General features: G+C 46.2%; 1 protein-coding gene across 1 annotated transcript in view; it reads right to left on the bottom strand.

The window, feature by feature from the left end:
* The window catches only part of LOC119453754 (RNA polymerase II subunit A C-terminal domain phosphatase), a 99706-nt gene that overhangs the window by 13248 nt on the left and 65795 nt on the right, over positions 1-20663 (bottom strand). The window contains exon 10 of the mRNA XM_037715812.2: positions 19082-19266. Coding sequence (XP_037571740.1) covers positions 19082-19266 — 185 coding nt within the window. The remainder of the gene's footprint in view (positions 1-19081; positions 19267-20663) is intronic.

The following is a 20663-nucleotide window of genomic DNA, read 5'->3' as shown; positions in this document are numbered from 1 at the left end:
CTGCTTGCGCGGACGCCCCTGCGGGGGGGGGGGGGGGGGGCAGTGGTAACATGGCTGAGGACCATTCCACCCATTCCACCAACCTATCAAAGCCAAAATATAGTGTTTTCTGCAACGTTACTAGATCTTTCTTTCAGTTCTCAAACTCCGCAGCTGCGCGTGACGCCTTTCCATTGAGCGCCGCGTGGGGGCGCGCGCGACACTGTTTGCCCGGCTCGGTGAGAGGTGAGCCCACGGAGGAGCCGGACTGCACGGCCAACGTTGCTAAAGACGACCGCAGCGTTTTGGTTATGTTGTTATCATGCGCGTTTGCTTTGATTTCCCGTGCATAGTCTTAGGATGTCAATGACTGCTGTGCCTGTGTAGTGAGAAGTAATGCCACGTTGCTTTGTGACCGGCTGCAAAAGCGGCTACGACTCTGCCAGGGGTGCAGCTGAGAAGAGGCACTTTTTCAAACCGCCTAACGACGCCTCGCGGCTTCAAGAATGGCAACACGCGATCCCAAGAAGCGACAGGGAGCTCACGAGCTCTTGTGTTGTGTGCGACCTTCACTTTCAGGAAGAAGACATTGTGAAAAACTTCGTGCACAAGATCGGCGGTGACGTCATCGTCATACCACGAGACAAATGGAGCCTCAAGGATGACGCCCTACCTCGCTTGTTTCCCAACTGTCCAAAATATCTGTCAAAGCATGTGCGGAAACGCAAAGCACCTGCCGCGAGGCCACCTCTCCAACCGAAGCGTCGGAATGTTCAGGACGACGCCGAACAAGAAAACATAGCGCCGAACACCTTCGATTATGGGAAGAGAGGCTGCTCTGTGGCAGGCAGCGTCGCACTCGATAGCACCCAGTCCCTGTTCGAGGAGCTATCAACAATGGCGCAAGAGGGACGGTGGGTGCAAGGCTGGTCGACTGAACTCCTTGGTTCTACTGTCGTTCTGTACAAACTCGAAGTAGAAAACGCAGTCCCCCAAGTCGGTAAGGCAGTGACGTTCTCAAGCGATTTTTGTTTGTCAGTCAGTGCAAATAGGCGGCTTGTACCATCAACGCCATCAACTGTCTACACAGAAAGCTCGCATACGGAGGTCAAGTCATTCAGTGACCTGACATGCCTGCTCAGCCACGTGGAAAAGCTAAAGTCATTAAAGAGAAACTCCACCTAGCGGATTTCCGCTGAACTATTACATCAAAAGCTAAAGTCCTGTCAGGGCTTTCCTGCCAAGCTTTACCCACAAATATCGTCCTCGTCGGTAGCCAGTAAAGATGGTGAGACATGGAGACGCAAAACATGCACTATGTTGAGCTTGCATGCCACCTGTCCAGAATGCAAAACGCTAGGTAGACTGTTTTTGATGCGCACAAAGAACTGCCAAGGGCGCAAACCAAGACCCAAGAGCAAATGCATGAAAACATTGCGTCGGAAAGTTATCCGAGCGATGCTAAAGAGAGAAAAGCTGAACAGAGATGGCTGCTATGAAAAAACAACTTTGTAACGTGACTGAAGCTAACATTGAAAGTATGCTTTATGTTCTCCCTGAAAAGCAGCAACTCGCATTTAAAACGGCCATAATGGCAGCAAAAGCAAAGATGAAAAATGGAAGGTGTTATGATGACGAATGGCTGATGACATGCCTCTTGCTGCAAATTTCTAGCCCAAAAGCTTATACCCTGATTTCAGACATGCAGCTGTTGCCGCTTCCTACTAAAGCCCACTTGCGTCAAATCATCAGTGGTATCCCATGCAAATACGGGTACAATGAAGTTGCGTTAAGTACCATTAAGGAGCACTTTCAGGGCAAGAGCCACATCAGAAGGTGTGGCGTTCTACTTGTCGATGAGGTAAAGCTCAAGCAGTCTGTTGCCTTCAATGAGGTGTCCTGCAAAATGGACGGGTTCGTCGACTATGGTGACGTAGCATCCCCAGCCACAGATCAACTCGCTGATCACGGACTAGTTCTCATGTTTGTGCCACTATTTGAGGACTGGGTGCAGCCGATAGCAAGCTTCGCGACAAAAGGAGCAGCCCCTGGGAAGGTTCTTTCTAAACTCGTGCTGAGTGCTGTGCTTGAACTGCACAAAAGCAATGCCTCAGTGCTTGCTATCATAAGTGCCGGAGCTGGGAACAACCGCTCAATGTGGACCCAGCTTGGTATATGGGGGAAGCTGGACTCTGCATTCCATCACATCGAGCACCCTTGGGAGCCTTCTCAGAGGATCTATTTCATTTGTGATGTCCCACACATCATAAAATGCATCAGAAATCATCTGAAGAAGCATACTTATGGACTGGTAAGAAAAAAAACAAAACTGCAAATGTTTTTAATTAGATTTTAATCGTTAACTTTCTTATTTACAGGCAGGTGATCATCAGATCAACTTTGGCCACTACGTCACGCTGTTTGACACAGAAAAAGACAAACACCTACGAGTCGTGCCAAAACTGACGCGAGCCCATGTTGCGCCTGACAACCTTCAGAAGATGAGTGTCAGGCTTGCCACCCAGGTATTTTGACTACTATAGTCTATGCGTGTTACTCGTTGCATGCTGTTGGTGTTCATTAATCTGATCACAAATGCGCTTTCTTAACAGCTGTTCAGCCGTAGCACAGCAGTTGGCATCAAGCTGTACAGAGAAGCCAAAGTGCCTGGCATGGAAAACTCTGAAGGCACTGAAACATTCACCAGGATGGTCAATGACCTTTTTGATGCTTTGAACATCAAGCTACCATCGAGAGGAGTGAGGCGCCACTCGAAAGAAATACAGGTGATTACTGGACCCCTTATTCACCTGATTGGGCCTTGCATGTTCTTGGGCGCTCACATTGTTGAGCATGTCAACATCACGAAACTAATATTTTCAGATCCTAAAAGCCTTCTTGGAGATGCTCAACACGACAGAACGAAATTCAGTCGAAAAGAACCTGAAGCTTTTTGCGTCACAGCAAACAACACAGTCTTTACGAGTGACTTTGCTGTCTACCATAGGCATCATTGAATACTTGCTGAGTCAAGGTGCCCACTATGTCCTTACAGCAAAGTTAAATCAGGACCCCTTGGAGGTAAGCGTGCCATTCTTGTTTTTACTTGGTGCATTTTGTTAGCAGATGTCAGTGCAACTCAAAGCCATATATTTCTGTTTCAGCGACACTTTGGGCTGGCACGCTCATTTGGAGGTGACGAATCTCACCCGACTGTTGTCAACTTCAGTCAAATATTCCGCCTCCTCAGCCTCTACACACCGATAAAGACAGCTCTGCGTGGTAGTGTGCAAGGCACACCATGTTCTGTGCTCATTAGTGTTACTGATACACTCAAGAGAACAAAGGATGCCCACCAAGAAGAGAAAGTCCGCCTGCACGACATAGTGGAAGCCAAAATGATGGAAATCACCACTGCTTCTGCTGATGCATCTGAGCAAGGGCCAAGCGACCATGCGTATTACAGGGGTGATGTGGAGGACACTGTTGTATACTACCTGTGTGGCTACGTCATACACAAGTTCACCAAGCATGCAACATGCCATCTCTGCATAGAGGACATCAGCTCTACCACGTCAGTGCTTGCTTCTGACAGCTATTTAACTGACTACAGGAGCTTCAAGCAAGGCAGCTTAAAGCATCCAACACAGAAGATGTTGACATTCATGAAAATAGCAAACAAGATAATTTCAGCTTGTCTGGACAAGGAGGGTCTCTGTGGGGACATATTTTGGAAAGTGTTGGAAGAGTTGGAGGAGCACCACCTTTCTCGACTTGGCTGTGACCAGCACAATGCTGCATTCACGTGCCAAGTGTTGAACTTTTTCGTCATCACCCGCATGCATTTCTACTCACGGGATGTGAACCGCCGTCTGGGAAGCAGCGAAAAAGTGGCAATAGCGAACAAAAAGGCGCGCCTACTGTGATAAATCACGCAACAACCAGATAAGATTCTTTGTGTTCTTTGAATGTGTGAAGTACTCATGCTTGTGCGTGAAATAAATGTTTGTCAGGCCGTACATACTTTTTTTCGCTGCGGCCGCTGTAAAGCTAGGTGCTAGGCTGCAGTAAAGGTAAGTGCGAGCGCTTTGAGTCCTCGTCTTCCTTCTCTTGTACTCGCCGGTCGTTCGCGTTATCAAGACGCTAATTGTTACACCAACAAGCACAAGCAACCACGCTTGCGAGTGGCGGAGTGTGTAAACGTTGTGCGGAAATATTCTAGCCATTTCGAACCGAGCCTGCAGCCGGGCGTTCTCGGTACGCGCTAATCGGAAGATCGCGAGTAATACGGGTCGCCCACTCAACTTTTCTCAGTTTTCTGGATAATAGCAACCAATTTGTCTCTAATACAAGAAAAATGTTAGCCGAAAAAGCATGCAGAACCTATGGACAACATCCGTTACCGCGCTGAACTGCAGAGGGAGGCTGCGTGTTTAGCTGCGAGCCGACCTGCCAATCGAGCTGACCGTGGCGGCAGCGCCCCCTGGAGACAGTAAACGGAGAGGGGTCATGTTTCCGGGGCGGTTCAGGCGGAGTTTGACAACTGGGAAAGGATCTAGTAACGTTGGTTTTCTGCTCACCTTGCTGACCAAATTAGCACGCATTAATGCAAGAAAAGTTTGGACTACTTGAATAGCGTGCTGTAAGGTGTTCAAAATTTCGGTCGCAGAATAATTTCGGCTGCGATGAATAATCGAGCTTGTCTGAATTATTGGTGTCCAAATTATCAGTCAGTGACAGTGATGCCTGCGTGTACTAGATATTTGTAGATCAGTTAGAATAGTGAAGAAATTTGCATGTATTATATAAAATAAAGTTTCATTAACTCTTAGCTGGCGCCCATAAATTTCAGTAGGCCAGAATTTTCATATTTATATTGTAGAATTGGCCCTCGCCGAATAATATGAAAGCTGTTCACTTTGTGCTTGATCCTAAGGGTGAGCCCAATGGCTTCATAGTCTATATACTGGTGGCGCAACGGGACACTTAATGTGCTGACGACACGTTACCTCCTGCCAAAAACGCTTGTTTTCAGCCTGCCCTAGGAATATCTTTCAGCAAAAATGGCAGTTCACAATGAATGATCACCATATTTATCACATTCTAACACACACCTTTCTTTTTCTAGGAAATTGGTCTAAGAAGTGCCTGAACGGTGCAATCAGATAAAAAACTAACCAGTGTGATAGCCATTGTCACCAGAAGATGGTGACAGTAAAAGTATTCACATAGTATGGTGACGACAACATGCTGTTTTCAGTTTGACTCCGAAAGTTCATTTAAAAACTAAATTATTTTACATGCTAATGCTAGCGGCAACAAAACTGTGTAGCATGTTTTCTTCATTGTGGGGTGAACTAACAAAGTGGTTAGTCCAGGCATGAGCCACCATCCCATTTGCGATTGCTGCAGAGTCATTCGATAAATGTGGAATATCAAACGTGCAACGGCACGTGTGGAAGACAACATGCTGTTGTTCGTAGAATGCGATAAAGCACTGCCTGAAATAGAGAACAATGAACATTAGGCATGAATTAATTTCTATACTGTGAAGGTAAACTATGCTGGTTTCATCCTTTTCTGATTGCCGGAATCAGAGGCGTGCCATATTTTAACTTTTTCTGGTTACAAATTTGGTGTGCGCTAGGCCTGGATTTACACTGTTTTCTGCTTTGAACCCATAAATTTGTGGTGCACGTTGGAGTAGCGTGTGTGTTAGAATTGGGTAAATACAATTATACCGAACTCGAGTATATGAAGTGATCCTTTACGTTGAACAATTATTAACCCTTTGAAGGTTTTTGCCGTATCTGTACGGCGGCAGTTTTCTGTCTCGCAAGGTCTTTGCCGTACGAGTACGGTTTCGATCCTCTGTTTGAAATTTCGCATCATAATGACGATGCATGCTCACCGGGAGGTGCTGCCACCTTTTAGGACTTACAAGAAGCGTTTGACATTTGTGCTACCTTCTTGCGGAGATAAACAGAACTGATTTCTAGTTTCAGCGCGTGCGTCGCGCAGACTGTGGCAACACCCCTTTCGCGGTTTCGGTTTCGCCGCGTGATCGCAACGAAGGCGCGCGAAACGTGATTTTTCTCTTTGTCGGCACTCCCTTGAAGGGGCGGCGGAAGTTGATTTCTATCTTGATTGGCGCTGTCTTAGCTTGTTTATCAGCGTCGATCACGAGGTATTCTCGCTCTCTGCGGCAACACGCTTACGGGGTTTCGGTTGCGCCGCGTGATCGCAACGGAGGCGCGCCAAACGTGAGTTTTCTCTCTGTCGGCACTCTCTTGCAGGGGCGGCGGAGGTTGATTTCTATCTTGATTGGCACTGTCTTAGCTTGTTTATCAGCGCCGGTCACGAGGTATTCTCGCTCTCTGCAGCAACGCGCTTATGCGGTTTCGGTTCCGCCGAATGATCGCAACGGAGGCGTGCGAAACGTGAGTTTTCTCTTTGTAGGCACTCTCTTGCAGATGCGGCGGAAGCTGAGTTCTACCTTGATTGGCGCTACCTTGATTGGCGCGATAAGGCGCTGTGCGTAGAACCGTGTTTTAAGGAATCCCACACTCTGAAATATTATTGAACATTTGGAGTTCTGAGTGATGCCAACATCAAAATACTGTTTCTAATTTTTTCTCACTATTTATTCCCGACTTTATAGATTTTCTACATTCAATATCCGCAATAAAGTAATTTGACCATCTGGGAACGTTTTTTTCAAAATAATTCGACCTTCAAAGGGTTAAACACTATAATGCCTTACCGTCCAATGCATAAAACCTCTACATCTACACCAAAGAAAAATATCCGGAACACCTCAAGTTGGCTTTCCCATAACATGCCATTGGAAGGTGGCTTTCCGGCATGCACAGTGGAAAAAGCGAGTGGTGTGGCTAGGAGGGTGGCACATGGATTGACTAGAATCTACCGCTTGCCATCACATGCTTCGCTGCTTTATCCTCCGATTCCTCCTCTGTAGTTTGCAATAAGGTTGCCACGCGACGCTTGCTCCAGACGGCATCAAACACTGACTCACACGTTTGACTGTGTGTAGTGTCGCCGTATCGCTTTGCCATGCTTGTTCACTCCCTGCCTTTGTTTTAACACAATGGCTGCGAAGGTGGTGATAATCAACGGAGTCAGAGGCGGAAAAAGCAAGTCCAGTGTTCATCACTGGACTTGCTTCAGTTCAGCATACACCATCCTAAGCAGCATGCTGAACACAACATTGAAGAACAAGGCAGACATTATGGATAAGGCAGACAAGAGGCCTGCTGCTCCCCGCCCCCGATTAGAATGCACAGCTGCAAATGAAGATGTTGAGGTAGCCGATTACAAGTGGCTCCTCGATATTGGTTCATGATTAGTGGAGCCAGCTGTCAGTTTTCCAGGTGCCGGTTGTGATGGGACGGCAGCAACTGACTTCTTGCCGACATTGAGACTACTGGAGAGCTTGATGATGAAGACATTGCTGATCTTGCCAGGGACTGCGCCGGCGATAGTAAGTGTGAGGTCTCGACGTGTCTGATGCGCTTCATGGACTGAGCACTGTTCGCCGCTACTGCATTTCAATAGAAGGCTTTGCGTTGAAAAGTGTATGCTAAGCAATGCTTTGAAAATGAAAAAACAAGAACAAAAGAAAATCGAAGACTATCTTTCACTCTTATAAGCCCATGGTGCATTCATTTCCAACTAAAGAAGCTTCTTTACGAGTACAGATTTTTGGGCTAGTTGGCTCGTTGCAGTAACCGAGGTCATAGCCAGGCCCGTAGCAAGAATTTTTCCAGGGTGGGGTGGGGGCCCACTTGCTGAAAGCCTTGACTATTTGAAGAAAGCACCTATTTTTCAGTAGTAATTTTCGGTAAAGACCGCTGTATGTAAATTATGTGACTTTTTAAATACTATTTTATTAATAGTTGTATATACAGTGGAATCTCGATGATACGATCACGGCTAATACGAATTTCCGGATGATACGAATTTTTCTGTGGTCCCGGCCGAGCCCCATTACTTTGCAACGTGCTAGAGAACGGTTGTTATGAATCGATTTTCGACCTGCATTGGTTGACACGAATAAACGCCACCCCACCGACGGCCGCGCAAGAGAACAGCGCGCAGTCACGTGCTTTCTCCCGTTCTCTTTTGGTGCGGAGGTGCGGACGCGGCGCCGAACAGCGCGAAGGCCTCGAATGAGCGCGAAGAGTTTAAAGCGGTGGCGCTTTTGTTGCTTTTGTGTTTTTTCCCACGTGGGGAAGCGCGGCTGCCGCAGCGAGTGAAGGTTCGTGCGGTCTATCGCTTCAACGGAAACTGAGCGGCGTAAGCACAGCACATACAAAGGTCAAAGCCGTGTGGAGACCACTTTCAAGATACGGTGCACACGACAACACCGACAGCCGGCACAGGCGCAAAGTACAAGAACGCATTTGTTGGCAAAGTAGAAGCCGCCCCCCTCCCTCCCTCCCTGCTGCGCTGCCTTCCCGCTTTGCTCTTTTCGCGTGGGACATTGCATTGCCGGCGAGTTCCCCTTGCGCCCGGTTGCAAGAGACGCATTTGGTGCCGCAGCACAGTCGTCGCCCCCCCTCCCTCCCTCCCATACTCCCACGCCCTTTTGCGCGACGGAAGCCCCGTTTGCTCTCCGCTGTGCGTTAGCTCTCCGTGAAGGCTCGCGTCCCCCGCACACTTTCACTCGCACATACGGCATGCGGCGACGATTTTATCACTCTTGGACTCATGCTCCACGTCTCATGCTCCTCCTCCGCATCGTCCTCGTTGATCTCGTCTCCCATCGGTGGGTCCAGCTGCCGCCCTTGTCGGCGAGATTTTCCCGCGGTAACCGCATTATAACCGGGATTTCGTTTCATGCGGCTGCACTGTAAGTGGTATGCGTATACATGGAGTTCTATGGGAGGGTAAACGGGAGTCGGAAAAGGCCACGTTGTCACCAGTTCTGCACTATAAACGGTTATGTTATAAGTGGTCTATACTGTAAATGCTTTTTACATACGTGTGCCTGAGTGAGTTCACCTCTGACTCTTTAATTTAGCTAGCTTTAATTGTGTTTCGATGATAGGAATTTCAGCTAATACAAATATTTTTCGTGACCCCATGAGATTCGTATCATCGAGATTCCAGTGTATATCATTTTGAGATGAATCTTCCTAATCGTATAATATTTTTATACGGACAATTCGTCTCAATAGATTTCAGTAATAAACATAAAGCAGTGTTACTCCCTAATGATGATGTTGATGATTGTTGGAGTTTTTTGGCGCAAAGGCCAGATGTGGCCAAACAGCGCCAAGGCGATGATAATGACTTGTCAGTGGTATATGAATGGTGAATTATAAGGTGTTGATAAAACAGATGTGGCATGGCTGTAAAGAGGCCTAAAATAGTCGCTGTAAAATGCGTAAAATCTATAGGTACTAAGAATATGGCAATGACTAATGAAGTGTGCTATGGATACGAGGGATGCATTGTGAAAGATCGATGATATACTAAAATATGTCAGAGGCTAACATTTTCAAAAACACTAATGCCTTAACAGAGCCCCTGAGATGTAAGGGCCTGGAGGCATGTGCTATACTGAGCTATTATCACAGAGGCATCCTCTGGAGAGAGGATGCATTACGTATTTCTTGGGCTGATAACATGCAAGACAACATCATTCAAAAAAGCGAGGACTGCTTTGGTAATGAAAAGCGGTTCTTTACCAAGAAACATAGCGGGATGGAGAGGGATAGAACAGCGGTATGCCAGAGGAAAATGTTTCTTCCTCTCTCTCTCGGCTTCCCTACACTCCAGGAGGACGTGAAGAATGGTGAGCCTCTCGCCACATCTACCACAGGTTGGAGGATCATTACCATTCAACAGAAAATTGTGGGTACCATATGTGTGTCCTATTCTGAGGCGACAGAATAGGACATCAGTTCGCCGTGTTTTTGATGCAGAGGGCCAGAAACCTAACTGTGGCTTAATCAAGTGAAGCTTATTATTTGTTTGCGCGTCCCACAAGCGTTGCCAGTGGGTTCGCAGTTTCTTGCGCAAGAAAGGTTTCAAATCTGTTACAGGGACAGCAGCGGTAGGATTAATAGCATGCGATGTTATTGATGTGGCCATTTGGTCGGCAAGAACATTACCCTCGATGTCTCTATGCCCAGGCACCCAGCATATTATGATTTGTTGTTTAGATGCATAAACAGAGCAGATCAGTGAGTAGAGGTTGATAATTACAGGGTGTTTATGTTTTTGCGGCATCACTAACGCTTTAACAACGCTTAAAGAGTCGGTAAATATTACAGCCTTTTGGAGTTTCAATCTATCCATGTGTTTCACCGCCGATAGTACTGCATAGGCCTCTGCCGTAAAGATGCTTGTGTGGGGATAAAGTACATCGGATTCTGAGAAGGACAGACCAACTGCTGCATAGGAAACGCCAGCATGTGACTTTGATGCGTCTGTGTAAAATTCAGGGCAAGAGTATTTCGATTTTAGTTCTAAAAAGTGCATTTGAATGTGTGCATCTGGCGCACGTTTTGTGACTTCAATAAACGATGTGTCACATTCAACCAGCTGCCACTGCCACGGCGGTAGCAGCTTCGCTGGAGGCATTAGGCAATGTTCAAGTAGTGCAGCACCCATTTCTTCACTGAGCTTTCTCACACGTTGCGAGAAGGGCTGCTTCGCTGTTGGTCGGTTATTAAATAGTGTGGCACATGTGGTATCGTTTATGGTAAAATAGGTAGGATGTGTACGGTTTGAATTTATTTTAAGGAAATATGTAAAGCTGGCATAAGTCCTCTGAAGGTGGAGCGACCACACGTTTGCTTACACATAAAGGCTTTGTACGGGGCTTGTCCTGAAGGCCCCAGTCGCGAGGCGGATTCCTAAATGGTGAACAGGATCCAACATTTTTAAAGCACCGGGTGCAGCAGACTGATAGACTATCGCGCCGTAGTCAAGTCGTGAGCCGACAAGGCACCTATACAAGTTTAAAATGCATTTCCTGTCACTGCCCCATGTTGGACGCGACAGCAGCTTCAATAAGTTCATTGTTTTCAGGCACTTAACCTTCAAGTATTTGACGTGCGGAACGAATGTGAGTTTCGAGTCCAATATGATGCCGAGAAACTTGTGCTCTTTGCTTACAGGTAGTGTGGTACCAGACAGCTCAATAGCAGGGTCTGGTACTATTCCTCTCTTATTAGTGAAAAGGACGCATGTGCTTTTCTGTGGGCTCAACCTAAAACCGTTTTCATCAGCCCATTTCGCCACTTTATTTAAGCCATGCTGGACATGTCGTTCGCAGACAGCAAAGTTGCACGATTTAAAACCAATCTGGACATCATCTACATATACAGAGTAGAACATCGTTCGTGGAATAGCCGTGCGTAGAGAATTCATTTTCACAATAAACAGTGTACAGCTAAGCACACCGCCTTGCGGGACACCAGTTTCCTGGGTGAAAGACCTAGACAAGGCCTGGCCCACCCTTACACGAAAGGTACGGTTAGAAAGGTAACTTTGGATAGTACTCAACATGTTGCCGCGGACACCCATAGCGGAAAGGTCTCGGATAATACCGAAGCGCCATGTGGTGTCATACGCTTTCTCTAAATCAAGAAATACGGAGAGAAAAAACTGTTTGTGTATAAAGGCATCCCTTATGATTGCCTCGATGCGGACAAGGTGGTCTGTAGTCGACCTACCTTCTCGGAAGCCAGATTGGTAAGGATCTAGTATTCCGTTGCTTTCTAGGACACAGATTAGGCGCCGGTTAATCATCTTTTCAAAGAGCTTGCACAGACAGCTTGTCAAAGCAATGGGTCTTTAGCTACTAGGTAAGGACGGGTCCTTACCCTGTTTAAGTATGGGGATTACTATCGCTTCTTTCCAAGAAGATGGAATGGAACCAGCAGCCCACATGGCATTAAAAAGAGAAAGGAGTGTCTTTTGTGTTTCAGGGTGTAAGTGCTTGATCATTTCATACATGATACGGTCAGCACCTGGTGCCGAACCGTTGCAACAAGCAAGAGAAGCTTTAAGTTCAGCTAAACCGAACGGGCAGTTGTAATGTTCATTTCGGGCACATTTCCGATCAAGGGGCTGTCGCTCTGCGTGCTCTTTGAACCTAAGGAATGTTTGTGTGTAATGAGATGCACTGGAGACATATTTAAAGTATTCGCCCAGACAATCTGCCTGATCCTCCAGGCAATCTCCTTGGATATTCACTAAGGGTGGCGGGTTCGTCTCACGGCCGTTTAATTTATTAACCCTATTCCATACTTTTGCCTCATCTGTGTAAAGTTTATACCAGAAATGTACCTCTCCAAACTCTCTCTCTTTGCACGTCTACGTGTCCTTCTGCCTTGCGATTTAACCTGTTCAAAATTAATAAGGTTTTCGGCAGTAGGAGAATCGCAAAGCAATCCCCATGCTTTGTTTTGATTTTTGCGCGCTTTATGACATTCTTCGTTCCACCAAGGAATGCGGCGCTTCTTAGTCAGTCCGTTAGTTTGTGTAATACATTTCGTAGCAGCATCAATAATAAAACCTGTTAGATATGTTACGGCGTCGTCTACGTTAAGAGCAACAATGTCATCACGGCTTAGGTGTGTCAGCTCTCGGAACAGTTCCCAGTTGGCCAAGTCTACGCTCCATCGAGGTGATCGTGGCAAGCATCCATCTCGTTTCGTTGAGTTTAACATAATTGGGAAGTGGTCACTTCCATAGGGGTTCTTGAGCACGGACCACTCCAGGTGTGGCATTAGTGTGCTCGACACTATGCTTAAGTCTATGGACGAGTATGTGTTGTGTGTAATGCTGTAGTATGTAGGTTCTTTCTTGTTCAATAAACGTTCACCTGAAGAAAACAGAAAATTTTCTATAAGGCGCCCTCGCGCATCGCAACGACAGTCGCCCCACAGGGGGCTATGAGCATTAAGATCACCTACGACTATGTATGGCAGAGGAAGTTCATCGATGAAGCTCTGAAATTCTGTTCTGGAAAGCTGATAGGAAGGGGGAATGTAGATGGAGCTAATTGTAACTAGTTTACCAAACAACACTGCTCGGACAGCAACTGCCTCAAGGGACGTTCGGAGGCTTAATTGCTGACATGCAACGCCCTTATCGACCATTACGGCCACACCCCCTGACGAGACGAGAGCGTCGTCGTGGTCTTTGCGGAAAGTGACATATTGCCTTAAAAAGTTCGTCTGTGTTAATTTTAGGTGTATTTCTTGTACACACATCACCTTTGGACTGAATTTGCGGAGGAGTTCTTTAACATCGTAAAGATTATGTAGAAGTCCTCTCACGTTCCATTGTAATACTTGGGTATGCATAATGGAAAAGAAGTTAGTGATGTGTGTACAGAAAGATAGAAGTTAGTTCACGAGACCTTTCCAGGCCCCGTGATGCGTGGTTTTCCTTTCTTCCCGGTGCGCTCCAGGGAGCTGCACCGTTCTTTGGGCGTCTGAGACGCCGGTGGTCTGCTTGTGTCCATCACCTCGTCTGAGGCAGTGGATAGTGCCCGCTCAGCGGGGACGTTCACGGGGGTTTCAGGCCGAACTGCACGGGGAGTGGGCCTGGGTCCAGCAGGCCCGCGGGTCTGCTGGCCCTCGTTGGCAGGGGGCTGAACAGCGCTGGCTGCTCCAGCCGGGGGGGCTGATGGCATGACCGCCGTCACACTCCGTGTGACTCGGGCGGCCGCCGAAAGATGTAGCGCTGCCCCCCGGCACACCGCATAAGAGTAGGACAGATTACACTGATTGAAGGCAGAAAAACGCTTGCGTGCTTCTGGGAAGGAGATGTTTAGTTTCACTTTCAGTTCTATTATGTCTTTTTCTTTCTTCCATGTCGGGCATGGTCGTGAGTAGGCGGGGTGGTCTCCGTCACAGTTGGCACAGTGGTTTGTGGAGGTGCATACTTCTGAGGAATGATCTTTGGATGCACATTTTGCACAGGTAGATCGCCCTCGGCAACTTTGCGACCCATGCCCAAAACGCTGACACTTGAAGCATCGGCGCGGATTTGGGATGTACGGTCGTACATGCAGTTTACAGTATCCGGTTTCAATTGACTCAGAGAGGTTGCTTGTACCAAAGGTAATGATAACATGTTTGGTTGGGATTTCCTTATTGTCACGCCTTATCTTGATTCTTTGGACCTTAACCACATTTTGTTCTTGCCATCCTTCCAACAACTCACTCTCCCTAAGTTCAAGCAGGTCGTCATCAGAGATGACGCCGCGCACAGTGTTCATTGACCTGTGTGGGCCCACGGAGACAGGAATGTCCCCAAACGCCACGAGTTTTGACAGCTTGTTGTACTGGAGATTGTCACGGACTTCTAGAAGAAGGTCTCCACTTGCCATCTTAGTTACTTTGTAACCTGAGCCGATTGCTTCTGTAAGAGATTTTGCGACCACAAATGGGGATATCGTACGGACCGTCTTTGTTTCATTTTGGCTGTGTATCACATGGTACTTGGGAAATGTCTCTATTGGTTTCATGCGGAAGTTGAACGTTTCATCGGTGTGCCCCCTTTTCAGGGAGCGATCAGGTAGTGCGGGAAAAGCATTTGCCATGTAAAAATGGAAAATTCGGCGGCGATGGTAGCCTCCCACCACCGAGCCCAACAAGGGGACGCTACAAAGCTAGAATACTTGCAGACGCCAGCCATGCATCGCCGCTATAACCTAATATAAAATACCCAAGGTTGGATAAGTACACCAGGTTAACCCTTGCCGCCCAGAAATTCGGAAGTGAGAAGAAGTGACAAGAAGACAGGACAGTTGGGAAAGTGAGAGAGAAAGACAAAAGATTGAAGAGGGGGACAGGAAAAGGCGACTGCTGATTTCCTCCAGGTGGGTCAGTCTGGAGGTGCCGTCTATGTGAAGCAGAGGCCAAAGAGGTGTGTTGCCTCCGCCGGGGGGCCTTAAAGGTCCAAACACCCGGCATCGGCTCAACCCCCAGGATCCCCCTTTCCCCAGACACGGTTAAGCCGCGCACGGCTACACGCGGGAGGGTCCAACCCTCGTGTGCTCGGGTCCGTGGTGTCGCAACACACCAAACGCCTGCTTACGCAGACGCCCCTGTGGGGCAGTGTTACTCACTAAATGTAACACTCACTGTTAGTAACAGCCTTACTAAAGATTCAGGGGGGGGGGGGGCCCTAGGGACCCCCCCCCCAATATGGGCTTGGTCATGGCACTGAGTTGACATGGACAATGAAAACGACAGGATGTAAATTCAGTTGATAGCGTAAATCCTGTCATCTTTCTTGTTCGTGTCAACTCAGCCCTATGGCCTCAATTAATTTTTTATGAGATGTGTTTTATATCCAAATTCTATATCTGGTTACACAATACAGTCAATGGCCAATTTTTTGGACATGCCCGATAATTCAGATGCCTTCGTGGCACCGTCACGTACCCCACAGAGGCAATGTATAAGAACATCAGAAATTCGGGACAATGAAATCCTTTGCCGTCCAATTTTACAGACTTTTTGCCGTGACCGCAGTTCCGAAACGGCGAATAGCACCGTCACTTTCGTTACCTCGCAGCTTTAAACCAGCCTCACCACAACACAGTGGTGTTACCCAGTGAAGCATACGCGATATACTTATACGATAAGCATACGCGACATACGCGAACAATTGTGCAAGAACGAGAGTGACGCCGTCATGGCATCTAATATTGCACCTGCGCACACACCAGCACATGACCCGCGCCATGCTATGTATGCTGTAAGTGGGATGCCTCTGCCCAGGAGACATGCCTTGAAAACGCGTGACCTTCTTCGCAGCTTCCAAAATCCATGCGAGGCTGTTGCTCGCTCATCTCGAAGGCCGTATCATCGTCATGGTTGGACTGGATCCGGGCACGCGCTGCCGGCGCGCAGTTTGGTTGGGCTTCCATGCTTTGGCACTTCGCGTGTGCCCTCTTTTTTAACGTGACCGAGCTCCAAGTGTTCGTTATAGCAGTACCGCGATTTAAAAAACATTCGTTATATCTGGAAGCAGTTTCCGTAGAGAGAGTACCGAAAATCGTAAATGCACTGAACTGTGGTCGTTATAACCAATAGATCATAATATTTGGGATCGTTATAAGTGGCTTCAACTGTATTCAATTTCACATTCACTTTTTGTTTACTTTATTGGCACTGAAACAGCCAACTTTCTCTAGAATTCAAACAAATTTTTATGCGTGTTTCGCAAATAAATATATTATTCTGAGTGTATTTCTAGCATTTATTTAATGTGCCAATTCAATCAACAATATAAAAAAATTGGCATTTTGCAAAAATTTTTACAAAAGTAACACAGGAAGTAAAGGGTTAAAGATGTGTGAACTAGAAGCAAAAGTCTAGCTGCAACACATAGATGGCATTTCCATAGATTTCGCAAAAGCATTCAATTCGGAGTGTAATAAATTACTACTCTTTAAATTGCACGTGCCTAACGTACTAAAATGGATAGAGTGCTTCTTGTTTGGGCGCATGTAATTCGTAACAGTTAATGACAATAACTCTGCTCCTTGTCCTGTCACATCCGGAGTACCACAGCGGTCAGTTCTAGGACGCTTGCTCTTTCTTGTATACATTATTCACCTGCCTAACTATTTGTTCGTCCATAAATCTGTTAACGGATGATTGCATTATTTATCGTGAAATGTTAACTGTTACTGACCACTTAACACTTCAATCAGACCTAAGTAATATAATTGCATGGTGCGAGACTTGGTTAATGAAACCGAATATTAATAAATGTAAGGCAATGAAAGGTACTCACAGTACTTCTCACGACACACCCTGTACCTATTCTCTTAACGTTCCCCTAACTCAGGTTTCCACTTACAAATACCTTGGTATTTATATTTCTCAGAACTTTCCCTGGCAAACTCATGTTGATCACTTAACTAGTAGTGCTGGTAATACTCTTGGTTATAGCAAACATAATTTTAGTCTAGCTCCCACCAACTTAAAATTCTTGCTTTAAAAAACGTTAGGCTGAAGCTTGAATATTAGGAGTGTGCAAATATAAAACATTTTCTAATGCCAATCGAATACGAATACTTAGCTTCGAATATAGAATAATAATATGCACATGCATATATTAGCAAGTTGGGTTAATTTGTTATGTTAGAGCATCGAAATTAGATTGTCACTGTAAACTAGACTAGTAAGCCATTATACTTAAAACATTGTGTATATGGCTCATGTTAACATGGAAAATTTAGTAATTCCCACTACCGGTCCTCGCCAGCCTGTGCCTTAATTTTATTATACCGCATCAAATGCCCATAAACTTGGAGGCATTAGACCCTTAGCCAGCCGTCACTCATCGCACTTGCTGTCAAGTAAAAAGCTCAGAAATAAGTGCACCCTCGCTATCCGCAAACCGATGCCCCTTGCTACTGAGATTCTGCCTTTCCCGCAAAGTTTATACATTTAGTGGCTAAGCTTGCTTTACAGTTGAAATTTCGCTAGCAGCATGAAATCGTCACAAAATTCAGCACAAAATCGCCCCAATATTATTAGATTCGATAGAAACAAATGCTAAGAACCGTGCTTGCTCCCGCACAGCCAGCAATATATTCGATTTGATTGGAATATTCGTATCCAACCGGATATTCGACCATTTTCGAATATATATTTTTCGAATTGAATATGAATATTAAAATTATAATATTCGATAATAGTACTCAAACTTTTACGAACATTTGCACACCCCTATTGAATATGCATCTTCCATTTGGGATCCTCCCGTCAGTTCACTTAAACTCAGCATAGAAGCCACTCAGAACCATGCAGCTCATTTTATTTTACCTAACTACTCGCATACAGCAAGTGTCAGTTTAATGAAATTCAATTTTAATTTGCCTAAGCTGTCACTTGATTGTAAAATTTCGCGTCTGTCTATTTCATAAAATCTATCATTACAATCCTACCTTTAAGCAACCCCCTCTTGTTACCACCATTGTACATTTCTTCCAGAAATGATCATCAGTTCAAGGTTGACGTGCCATGTTACCGCACTAACCTTCATTTCAGTTCCTTCATATCCACAACAAGTGGCAACTGCAGCCACCTACCCGCTTCCATTGTTTCAATCATAAATGCCTACGAATTCAAGAAAACCCCTGTTAACAACTTGTTGTAACCCCGCTACGTTGCTAAAATGTGTATTGTTTTTTGTTTTGATACCACCCACTCCTCTCTGTAATGCTTCGGCCCTGAGAGAAAATAAATGAAATGAAACACCAAACATTAGTTGCCTTGTGTCATTGACAACCTCAGGCACTATATTTTATGCTCATGAAACCGTAAGCTCTGCCTGTAATCTTAGACGAACAAGGGTGGCGAATGTCATTTGCAGTACCTCAGGCACGACAACAATATATGTTATGGTTTCACAGCTACTTACCTACAAATGTGGACAAAAAACATGCGTCTTTGGTATAACACGGTACTCGCAATGCACAACTAAAGGAATTAAAATTAAGTGGTAGCCTGAAGAAACCAAGGTGAACCTTCACTAATTCATGAGCAGGTAGCTTCACGCTAAGTTGGCTCATGAAACAGTATGCTCTGTTTATAATCTTAGTCGAACAAGGGTGGTGACTGTCAAGTGCAGCGTCTCAGGGAAATGCACACAGCAGTACGACAATACCTGCTCTCTTATTTTTGCACATGCCACATAAACTGATTAAGCATGATTAAATCATTAATAAAAAATGGGAGAGCTAGAATTGCCCCGTACAAGGCACTACTGGTGATACAGCGCTTGTCGAATAGGTGTCGCAGTAGTGCTACAGTTCACCTGCCAAGGGGGGCCACCCCCCCCCCCCCAGGGCTGCCCTCGATATTAAGCAGTGTGTTTGACGATCCACGTTGTTAATGCTTACCCCTCCGCGCCGCATGTGCGTTTTTGCAGTGAAGTTCAGCACGCCAAACAGAAAAATTGTACACACTAGGGGGGGGCCGACGGCCCATTTTCCCCACATGTGGATTCGCAAGTGCGAAATTGCAAGGGAATTCACACAGTGCAAAATGGGCTAAACCCTGCTTTTGAGCTTGAGGAATATTAGACTCACCAGGGCCACTCTTCTGAGGAAGCAGGTGTTGGTGCAGTCCCAGCAGTTGCTGCCTGGGGCCCGGCGCCGGCAGCACGCTCCCTGCCCCGCCATATCCTCTTCCCGGTCACCGCATCGTACACGGGGGCTTCCACCGGCTGCTCAAGCTGTTTTTCATGCAGAAGAGCCACTTCAGCCACAGGCTCCTAAGCAATAAAAGAAAGAAACAACCTTTAGCAGAGCTGTTTCATAACAAAGCAGGTTTGTCGGTTTGGCATGCTTTCAGTAAAAACATCCCTTTCCTATCAGTCTTATTTCTCCATCAACTCGCTGCCTTAACCCTTTGTGGGTCAAAGACGTAATTATACATCACCGCAAACAAGTCCCAAATGGTCGATGCCATATATTTAAGACGCCGTCTCTATGTTTGAAAAACACACCAATTTTTCAACTCTACTGCCCAGTAAATGCTGCCACCTTGTGTGAATACAATAAAGTTTTTTTCACTCCATAGTCTCTTGGTTTTAGTTCCACGGCACTGTTTACGCCGGCGTGTCGAAGCTCACTCACGCATCCGCCTGTGGTCGTCATTACTTTAGTTACTTTAGCGTGTCATTAATCTTGGTTTTGTCTCACGGGCTGCTTCCATTTCTCACGCTCACAAAAAGTTATATCTAGTTTCTAATCTCTCAAAGATTCACTGTTAGATGCTTGCTCGTTTATTGCTCACAGGAGTGTGATTACATCTGTTCACAGGCGAGAGCTGGTGTATACAAACAATGCCACCGTATAGGAACAATGCTGCCATGCCAGCGTTTCTTCTCTTGAGACTGGCGAAAACTGATTGCCCCTCGTTGGTGATGGGACAAAGGATTACTGCAAGTTTCTAATTCATTTAGTTTTCCTCACGAGTGCCCAACCATCAAGTTTTCTTGCATGCGCTCACATACACGCTTCGATTACGCTATGAATGTGCGTACTGGTTGCTCTACTGCAAGTTAGTCGCATAGCCATTTCTTGAATATGGACTACTGCCCAAGTGCCGAATCGTAATAACTGTACCTACTTTTTTATTCTTAAGGCGAGTGACCAACGCACGCACTGAGTCAAAACGAAACTAGTGTTTGCTGCAACTGCAGACGAAACCGCTGTCGCTGTTGACGCGATCATGGATGGCGACTACGCAGTTATGAAGGCATGCGACCAATGCGCGTACAGAGTTAAAACGAAACTGCTGTGGATGAAACCGCGGCCGTTACAGATGCCACCATGGTTGGCAACTACGCAGTCATGACGGCAGCCGCCAACGTAGTGCTATGCACGGTGGTAAATGCAAGAATAAAGGCTTTAAAGGTACAAATAGGCACAAAGCATTCTGGCATTGCATTTTTCACATACAATTTCCACTGATGACTGCCACTGATTACGTCGTACATTTGCGGCGCTACGGCGCTCACCGAGCTCCGAGAGTTGTCTGAATTAACCGATGTGTGACTAAATATACATCCGAATTAATGAGTTTCATTGCATTCAATAATGCATACATCTGCCGGGACCAAAGGACAAGTTCGAATTATCGAATTTTCCGAATTAATGAGGATCG

The sequence above is a fragment of the Dermacentor silvarum genome, chromosome 5, assembly GCF_013339745.2.
Source record: "Dermacentor silvarum isolate Dsil-2018 chromosome 5, BIME_Dsil_1.4, whole genome shotgun sequence".
Lineage (NCBI taxonomy): Eukaryota > Metazoa > Arthropoda > Arachnida > Ixodida > Ixodidae > Dermacentor > Dermacentor silvarum.
The sequence above is the reverse complement of the archived record's forward strand: the minus strand, read 5'-3'. Positions and strand labels throughout refer to the sequence as shown.